The following is a 10,286-nucleotide window of genomic DNA, read 5'->3' as shown; positions in this document are numbered from 1 at the left end:
CACGGTTTCCAGCCTTTCTAGATAGAACACCAATCAGCCTGTCTATATATAAATCTCCAGAGCTGTTATTGGACAACTGTGCCTGGGTGCCCAGAGGCACGTCACATGCAACACATCCTCAAACTCCTCTTTTCCCGTTGACCTAGCTTGATCATGGCATGACCCAGCAACTCAAGCCAGAAACCTGGGAAATCCTAGAATATTCCTCTTCAATTCAATCACCAAATCCATCTCTTTCAACATCTCTTTCTTGCCCTGAATGTTCATTTATCTTCAGGACTATGCCACAGCCTGACTAGCTAGTCTGTTTCTCCACCACTCAGCCTCCACACTAGTTATCAATTATTTGCTAAAAAAAAAAAAAAAAAGAAAGAAAGGACCTTTGCTATTTCTAAGTGGTTCTCTAGTGTTTTCAGAATAAGTTCAGAACTAATGCCGTAGCCAACAAGGCCTTAAAAACTTCGCCCTTGGGGCACCTGGGTGGTTCAGTCCGTTAAGCATCTACCGCTCAGGTCATGATCTCATGGCTCATGGGTTCAAGCTCCACGTCGTGCTCTGTGCTGACAGCTCAGAGCCTAGAGTCTGCTTCAGATTCTGTGTCTCCCTCTCTCTCTGGCCCTTCCCCACTCATGCTCTGTCTCTCTCTCTAAAAAATAAACATTAAAAAAAAAAAAACTTTGCCCTTGCTTACATCTTCAACCTCTTGTCCTGCCATACATCCCTTTGCTTGACCTAACCTCTGACCTTAGGTGATCCCAAATGGGCCGTTTAAAAATACTGTTATATACACTCTTGTTACGCTGTTCCTTCCACCAGGAGTTGCCTCCCAGCCCCATATGCCTAGCTTTTTACTAGTCTTTCCAAATACTTCTTACTAAATGTCCCTTGCTCTTGGCAAAATTTCCCACTGAATTCCTCTTCTCTCATGCAGGGTCTCCCTTTGGGCTTCATCTCTGTATATTCTCTAAAATGGCATTTACCATTCTGTTGTTTTTTCCTCTCTCCTCTCCTAACTGGACTCCTTGAAGATAGGGCCATGTATTTCATCCTTAGAGACTTCATGGCCAGCAGTGGGTATAAGGTCCAATGTATGACTATTACAAGCATGGATATGTTTGGTGGATAGACAGTTCTCTAACATTGCCTCATTTGCAGAGCATGTCTATCTGTCCAGGGTCAATTACACGGCCTGTGGTTATCAATGGTTGGAAAAAGTCCCTGGTGAAGGGGTAGATGTGCAATGGGGTGGATCACAAGGTGGTCCAAGTCACAGTTATTTCTTAGTTGCCCGAACAAGTCTCACATCCTGTGTCTTTTCTCTCCTTGTCGTCCTTTTCAGTCTCTGCTATGTCAGAGAAATTACACATGGCCGCTTCTAAGGATTCTTCAATTGGCCAAATTTTTCCACTATGTAGTCTTCCTCTGCCCTCTGGTGGCTAGAATATGCTACAACATTCCACTTCAAAGAACTATGGCCTCTGGTAGTAGGAACAATTAAGAGGTATGCAACTTTGGAATACATTATCTGAGCCTATTTGTCCTTTTGCATTGCAATTTTCTGGAAAGATTAAATGATAAGGAGTAAAACGGTTCTTGGCATATAATAGGCAATAATTCTTAGCTTCTTTCCTTTTTAATGGAAGAACCCATCTTAAGAACAGGACAAAGAAAACTTGAATTTTATCTAATGATTAGGCTGGGTGGTTCCAGAACACTAAACCCCAAGATCTGTTAGTGAAAAAAAGGTCTGGCAAGGGAGGTCCCTGCCTCTAAAAAGTACCTGTAAAGTTCCGAATAGGGATGGAAACTAATGACCATAGATAGCATTTATAAAATACATAGTCTGGGCCAGGTATACTTTATCCTCTTAACAGCTCAGCTGAGGTAGGTGCCTAGTTCCAGAATAGTGGCCTACAGAGTGGATTGGTCAACTGGGGTAAAATAAATCCTCAAGTTGGGGACGAGGGACAGGAGGGTCAGGGAGAAATCATGGCCTGATAAAGACAGCAGACTCAAAAGGGATAATATTAGATTCTTTTAGTTTAAAAAGCAAAGCATCAAACAAAAACCCTAATGTCCAACAGGATCAAAGGTTTATCCAGTGTAAACCAGACCGCAAAAGTTCTGTTTTAGATATGATTTCTATCTAATAGGATCTAAGTCATATGATACATTAGAGTCAAGAATGTGAGATTTTTAAAAAAATGTTTATTTTTGAGAGAGAGAGAGTGGGGGAGAGGCAGAGAGAGAGGGAGACAGAGGATCCAAAGCAGGCTCTACACTGACAGCAGAAAGCCCGATGTGGTGTTTGAACCCACAAACCATGAGATCATGACTGATCTGAAGTCAGACACTTAACCAGTTGAGCCACCCAGGTGCCCCCTCTCTCTCTTCCTATTTTTTAAAACAAGTTTAAGCACATATTTACTCAATACTACTATATGCAAGGCACTTGAATAAAGCCTTTCATACCAAAGTCTTGTGTGTGTAAATTCTGCAATACTTTTATATGGAAGGAAACAGTTGAAATTCTTCATTATCAAAGAACAGATGATAGCCTGGAATAATATATTTGAGGCAAAGATACTCATGGAAAACCTTTGCAAATTCTTTTAAATAGAGGACAGCCCCACCCTATCTTCAAGTCATTTTCTGGTAGAATCAATGCTTCAAACAGCTTTTTTAAAAGGTGGCATTGACACATTACACGTGCATATCAATTTATACACAAATGTTTATTGAAGTGCCTATGAATGCCCAGCACAGTGCTAGGCACCATTAAGGTTACAAGGGTCCCTGCTCCCATGGAGCTTACAGTCTAGTCAAAGAGCCACAGAACATTGATAAACATTTAAGTGTTTGAGTGGTAGAGACAAAAAGTGCCAAGGACCTGAGAGACAGAAGGGTGCTTAATTCCTCAAGAAAGGCTGGGAGAAAGAGGACTCCAGTTAGTTCTTGAAGGGCCTTATGTTCAGGGCCTACCTAGGTAGGGAGCAGGGCAAGGCATTCAGGTAAAGGCACACCAGCAGACATGGGGTTGGAGTGGAAGAAAACGGCCTATCCAGGAGCAGCACATACACTGAATTGTAGGGAACAAGCAAGCTAGAAACGTAGGTTGTAGCTAACTCTAGAGGGTGCTAAAACTCAACTGAATGATCTAGTCTTTTTTTTTTTTTTTTTTTTTTAAGGCATTTAGGAGACACCAAAGACACGTGGGCAGGGGCCATCGCATGATGTCAATAGATCTGACATGTGCAAAGTGGACTTCAGGAGAAGAAAGGTGAGGGAAGAAACTCAAAATCATGTCAGTAACCCTGACACAAAATGGTGACCACAGGTAAGGTGCTGACAGTGAGATGGAACCCCAGGACTCAGCCAGAGGGCACTGTTTTCCTCTCCTAAGTATTAAGGATTTAAAAATATGTATAGTGCTTTGGGGGCGCCTGGATGGTTCAGTTGGTTAAGCGTCCAACTCTTGGTCTTGGCTCAGGTCATGATCTCGTGGTTCATGTGACTGAGTCCCATGTCAGGCTCTGTTCTGTCAGCATGGACCTGCATGGGATTCTGTCTCCCTCTGTCTCTAAAAATAAATAAACTTTAAAAAAATTTTAAATAACGGGGCACCTGGGTGGTTCAGTTGGTTAAGCGTCCAACTTCAGCTCAGGTCATGATCTTACAGTTTGTGAGTTCAAGCCCCGCAACAGGCTCTGTGCTGACAGCTCGGAGCCTAGAGCCTGCTCCAGATTCTGTCTCCCTTTCTTTCTGCCGCTTCCCCATTCACACTCTCTGTCTTTCTCAAAAATAAATAAACATTAAAAAAAATTTTTTTAATTATGTATAGTACTTTTAATTATACTAGTTTGTTGAGAAGAAAAATATCCAAAACAAGGTTTTAAAAATCCATTTAAGCATTTTTTTGTGATTGTTGTTGTTTTATTCAACATGGAAGCAATACTTTCTATAATTAATCTGCTTTATATGTGTTTCGATTAAAATGACTACAGAAATAAAAATTACTGAATTGCCATGGGTTTTTGAAGTAACCACAAAATTAAGCTGTGTGTGTAGGCCCGGGGGAGGGGGTGGGCACGGGGGGAATCTACCCAACACTGACAGGTATTGTACACACCTTCTAAAAATGAAACAGATGTCTCACATATTAGGAATAGATACCAGGGTTATAAAGGTTATCAAGGATATTAATAATATCCTTCTTTATGGGAAAGCAACTTTAATATTATAAATGTGGTCATAAGTTTATACAGTCCTAAATAACTTAAAATCAACTCAGCTCTAGTAGATATCTCTGAAGAACAAACATAAAGGAATAAAAGTGAAGTAATTTCAGTAAAGGTAAACATAGTGTGCCTTCATCTTAATCATAAAGTCCAGGCTGGATTATCCACAGGTGTGGAGAACAGTGCAAATGATCCAAATAGAGGATGAGCCAAACCCTGTCACACATGTCCTCGCTCCCACAAACTTCCCTCTCACTTTGTCTGGAAAGTGAGAGGTACACTGGGCCGTATGTTCTCTCCCGTGATCCTGATTAGCAGGATTTTCTGATATTATACCATGCCTCCTGCTTTGTATTGTATCTCCTCTTTAATGCACCTCGTATTCCCCTGTGCCCCAGCTCCCTATAAGCAATAAGCCTCAAGTATTACAAGATGTGTCAATATGCTAGGTGACTCCTGTTAATTCTTTGGGCACAGACAGATGTACCTCTACTGAATACCTGGCTAATTGGTGGGGCATATAGGAGAAAAGCTAGGAAGGTTGTAGATTACCAAATCAGCAGAAAGGAGTCAACAGATCTGGAATAAGAACAGCTAAGGCTTTTCTTTTTTCTTTTCTTTTTTGCTAGTTAATGAGTGGGAGTTTTCAGATGGCCAAACGAAGAGAGAAGTACTAGAATCCAGCTAAACCAGTGGCTCTCAAAGCATGGATCCTGGACCACATCAATATCAGCATAACCTAGGAACTTGTTAGGATTGCAAATTTGGGGGCCCCACCTAAGACCCACTGAATCAGAAAATATGGAGGTGGAATCCAGCAATCTGGGTTTTAGCAAGCCTTCCAAGTGATTCTAAAGGGAGCTAGCATTTGGAAAACACTGAGCTAGACTTACTGGGAAAAAGTTGGCTCTAGCCCCACAGCGTGTTTGACTTTCCTGTGGCTGATCCAATAAACTTTTCTGCACATCGGAATTACCTGGGGAGCTCCACAAACTAATGCCTGTGACCCATCACCAGTGATTGTGATTTAATTGGTTCGGGTTAAGGCCTGGGCTTTGCAAATTTTTTTGAAGATCCTCAAGAGACCCTAAGGTGCAGACAACTTGGGGAACCATCTGATGAATCAAAAGATAACACACATGGTAGTCAAATTTCATTTCCAAATACCGTTCAAGGAAGTTTCCTGATTATTTCAGAGGACTGGAACGTTGTCATCAAAATCTTAAAATTTAAGTTCTGTATCCTATCTTTAAAAAAAAACCCAAAACTCACTTTATTCTTGTAAACTACATTTTCTAAATTAAAAGGGACAGTTAATTCCTACATTATTTTGTTTGGAGAAAATCTGTAAGTTTGGAGTCAACAAGAGTTTGTGTCACTTTTCTCATTAAATATTCATCTATGCCATTTAGTTGTCCAAAAACGGCATCAGGAACACCTGCACAAGTGGAAAGGAACTGTCTGAGTTTCTGTACACTTGAGATGGCCTCTGTGATGGTGATTTTTGGCTGCTGTGGTGAAGATGCCTCTCCCTCATCCTCACTTCCAGCTTCATCTGTATTTTCACCAGCCTCCATGCCCTGGATGACCTCTGTGTCCATCAGATCTTGAGAGATGATAAGGTCATCGTCTGCAGTGACAAAGTCCTGGAAATTTATTTCATTTGGGACACAGGTGGCAATAGCCACGGAGTGCCACAACTCTTCAGTGGCTATCTCTGGTTCACTGGCTGCTGCTTCTGGGCCGGAATCTGTCAGTTCCATAGGGATGATGCCCGCCTTCTGCCAGCATCTCACCACCGTGGACTGCTTGACTGACCACCATGCTGCAGCGATCATGTCAATGGCCTGCCTCATGTCCACTTTTTCTTGATCCTCACTGCCGTGGCGCTTGAGGAGGATCTGTTTCAGGAGGTGGCTTCTATATAGCACTTTCATGGTGTGAATTATGCCAAGATTCAGGGGCTGCAGAACAGCAGTACAGTTGGAGGGCAGGTACCCCACCTGAATCCTTTCCAAGCGCGGCAGCATGTTGTGAGCCGAGCAGTTGTCAATCAGCAGGAGGATGCGGCGTTCTGCCCGCTTCATCCTGGCATCCACTTGCATCAGCCACTCGTTAAACAGGTCCTGCGTCATCCATGCCCACCGGTTGGCTCGGTAATCACAAGGGAGGGAATGGACATTCTTGAGACAGCGTGGGTTGGCTGACCTACCAACAATCAATGGTCTCATTTTTTCAGTCCCCGAAGCATTGCAACAAAAGAGTGCTGTCAACCGCTGCTTTGCTTTCTTGCCCCCTCTACAATGGTCCCCTTTAGCAGCAAGCGTGTGCTGGGGAAGCAACTGGAAAAACACTCCTGTCTCGTCAGCATTAAAGATATCATCTGGGCTGTAGTCAGCAATCAGTTTTATAATTTCCCCTGCATGCCACTCGTTAACCTTATCTATTCCTAGACCATTCATTAATCTGTCACTATCCTCTCTACAGACTGCTTTCAAAGCAATTCCGTGGCGATCCCTAAATCTGTTCAGCCAGCCCACACTTGCTTGGAAGTTGTCATAGCCAAGCATGTTGGCCAAGTTTAGTGCTTTTTTCCGGATGACAGAACCAGTCACAAGAATGTTTTTGGCATGGATTTCTCGAAACCAAGCAAAAACAGCCTTATCGATGTCGTCATAGAGAGCGTTTCTCATCCTTTTCCGCTGGGGTCCTACGGATGCCTCCCGGACCTTCTCTTCAAACTTGGCGCGGTCCTTTAAGAATGTAGACAAGGTGGAAGGAGTGATACCGAATTCTTTTGCCACATCGCCTTTCCTCTTTCCCGAGTCTACAGCTTCCACGACTTTCATTTTCTCCTCCAGGGAGAACTGCCGACGTTTCTTGTTCCCCTTGTTTGCCATGTGTCCGCAGAATGAGGGCCGGGCCACGGTTACCAGGACTGTGTGTGTCCCTCCTGCTGGCTTCTTTAGTCACAAGTGTAGAAAGCTGAGGAAACAAAATGGAGGACCTGTCGGGAACCAAAGATCACAGATGCCCCCTAAACGACGGGTCAGAGTTTTCAAAATCCTACTAGGAAATGATAACATAAGGCCCAAATCAAGAGAAAACGGGATTCATACTGCTGCTTTTGGTAGGGATTACTTATTTAGACTCGTAGTGTGTTTGAAATAGAAGAGATCTTACAGAGGATCTAGTTCACTTACACTTTCCGAGCTTCTATAGAAATAATAATAATGTCTGCTCTGATATGAGAGTAGATTGAAATAATAGACGGTGAAGAGGCTTGCAAATAGCAGTGTGCTGTATAAATTCAAGGGATTGTTTTCTGACTCATTTTAAAAACAGAAACTAAGGCCAAGAGAAGGGCCTACCCAAGTTCATACAGCTCAGATTTCTTGATTCCGAATTCGTGGCATTTCTTCTACTCCATAGTCCTGCTTGAAATGCCAACAAAATGAGATCTTCAAAGCTCTACCCCTATTTGGCTTGGAAGGATTTTCCCTGTGGGGATGTTTGTGGTAGCCACACATTCATTTAGTGAATATTTATCGGTGCCAAGTGGCAAGGATATCGTGATGAACAACACAGTCAAGGTCCCCGCCCTTACGGAATACACGGTATGGTGGAGGAAGATCAACAGTAACTGAACAGATACATAAGAGAATGATAGAGTGTCATATGGCTATGAAAAAAATAAACATGATCAGGCAGTAGCAGTTTTGCTAATTGCCTGTGCAGACAGTTTATCATGAGAGTCCTCACAAGACAGGGGGCTGTGACCTTCTACTGTGACTGCAACTTCCCAAGCGCTGACTTCTATCACCACCTCCACACTTATCTATTCATTCTTGGCATCCTCTACGTGCTAAGCACTGTGCTCGATGCCAGCCATACAGAGATGGATGGAACATAGTGCTCACCATTGAGGAGCGCACCAGGGACTCAGAGAAGACAAGCACTACAGTGTATGGAAAACTATAAAAGAGGTTACAGAGTACTATGAGCTAGAACACAGAAGTGGGGATGATCAACTGGGTGGGGCATGGGCAGTGCACTTCAAAGAGGAAACCACTGATGTTGGGTCTGAAAGTATAAACAACTAGGAATTCATGAAATAGAAGGAAATGGGTGTAAAGGCAATAAAGTACTATATAAAACAAGATGGCATGGTCAGGAAAAAAAGTCTCTGGAGAAGAAAGCAAGAGCCAAATCATAGAAATTCTAGCTTGATCCTGGGACAGTAAGAGGCCAGAGAGGTCTGTTTATTTGAATGACATGATCATATTTGCATTTTTTAAATGTTTATTTATTTTGAGAGAGAGAGCCAGTGTGAGCGGGGGATGGCAGAAAGAGAGAGAGAGAGAGAGAGAGAGAGAGAGAGAGAGAGAGAATCCCAAGCAGGCTCCATGCTGTCAGCACAGAGCCCTAAGCAAGGCTTGATCCCACAAGCTGTGAGATCATGACCTGAGCCAAAATCAAGAGTCAGACGCTTAACCGGCTGAGCCACCCAGGTGCCCCAGATTTGCGCTTTAGAGAGTCCTTGGGTTGCAAAGTGGAGAACCTGATGGTTAAAATCATTTCCCCAAGAGGTGGCCCTAACTCTGAAGATGAAAGCAAGCTAGCCTAATAGGCCATAGACGGTTGGGATATGTTAATTTGAATGTAAAGGGAAGCTACTGAAGGATTTTAAGTGAGGAGAAAGATGACTGTTAGGTAAAGAATGGAACTGAAGGGGGTCAGAGAAAAGGCAGGGGAGACTAGTTAGGAGGCTGCTGTGTGAGTCCCAAAGTGAGAGAATGGTGACTGGGATTACAGGAATAGTGGATATGGTGAGAAATAGTCAGTTTGGGTCTATGTTTTTGTAGATCTTGCTGATGGACTGCATGTGAGGTGCAGGGGGAGTCAAAAGGTAACTCCCAGATTTCTGGCTGGAGCACTGAGCAATCCCATGGATGGTGGTACTATTTACTGAGATGAGAACTGATTACCGAGGAGATGGAAACCAATTACTGACGATCTACTTCATAAACGTAACTTGTTACTTTGCATGCTTTACACAGCTTACACACGACAGGACTGGGATTCAACTCCTGGGAGACTCGGCACGAAGTCAGTGTTCTGAACACTTACAGAGTGCTACATACCCTGTTCTGGGAACTACCAGTATCGAGAGGAGACACGGAAAGAGAATGAAGCAAGAGCCAAGCCAAAGTCTCGTAGGTCAAGCTAAGTTTGAATTTTATTCTAAGTGAATGAAAAGACACTAAGTGATCTTAAGCAGAAAGTGACCGAATCAGACTTAACAGTGCAAAAAGATCACTCCGCCTGTTGTGTGGAGAGCAGATGGCAGAGCTACAGGAGAGGAGGTGGGAAGAGACTGCATCAGTCCAGGAGGAAACAATGGTGACCAGGATGTTGGTGACAGTGGTACATGGAGAAAAGTATGCAGATTGGAAATACATTTGCAAGACAGTGAGGGTCGTGCAGGGACTTGTACAAATGTGGAACATTCTGTGACACTGGCGGGAAAATAGTGTACCATTCTTGTCTGATTCCAGACCGTCTCCACTTGGGTCATTCGGCTAGGTTTCACTTCAGGAATTCACTATCATAACTGTGTGTGGGGCGGAAGGACGGATTGGGGGCAGATCACCCGGGTGAGAAGGACAGCTTGATGCGGCACTAACAAGTAAGAATCCTATCCTGAAAAAGCAGGGACAGACTGGGCAAGGCTGGGATCAAGGCCTTGAACACCGTGCTGAAAGGGAGGTGCTGGGGCTCCGGAGGGCCCGACGTGGCTTTGAGAGGTGAGGCGTGGCCTCGACCTCTCACGCTCGGCACAGCCCCGCCCCAGTTACCTGAGCGCCCTACGGCAACGCCCGAGGGCTAAGCGGCCCCGGCGTCCCACCGCGGGCGGCCGCAGCTTCCTCCTCCTCCCGGAACTTCTAGCCGGAAGCAGTCCGTCCACCTTACCAAGCCCCCTCTAAGCATCTAAGGAGTTCCTATGTGCCCGCCTCTCGACTAGGGCTGGACTGTTGCGCTTGCGCA

The 10,286-nt window shown here is 44.1% G+C and overlaps 1 protein-coding gene across 1 annotated transcript; it reads right to left on the bottom strand.

Moving 5' to 3' along the window:
• Positions 1-4,157: 4,157 nt before the first annotated feature.
• TIGD6 (tigger transposable element derived 6) lies at positions 4,158-10,247 on the bottom strand. Its single transcript, XM_015083598.3, has 2 exons — positions 10,097-10,247; positions 4,158-7,223 (listed from the first exon to the last, which is right to left on the bottom strand). The coding sequence occupies exon 2, from the start codon at positions 7,136-7,138 to the stop codon at positions 5,564-5,566; it is 1,575 nt and encodes a 524-aa protein (XP_014939084.1). The 5' UTR covers positions 7,139-7,223; positions 10,097-10,247; the 3' UTR covers positions 4,158-5,563.
• Between the last annotated feature and the right edge of the window lie 39 nt (positions 10,248-10,286).

The sequence above is a fragment of the Acinonyx jubatus genome, chromosome A1 (assembly GCF_027475565.1).
Source record: "Acinonyx jubatus isolate Ajub_Pintada_27869175 chromosome A1, VMU_Ajub_asm_v1.0, whole genome shotgun sequence".
In the NCBI taxonomy this organism is placed as follows: Eukaryota; Metazoa; Chordata; class Mammalia; order Carnivora; family Felidae; genus Acinonyx; species Acinonyx jubatus.
Note: the sequence above shows the minus strand (reverse complement) of the source record. Positions and strands in the feature narration are given on the sequence as shown.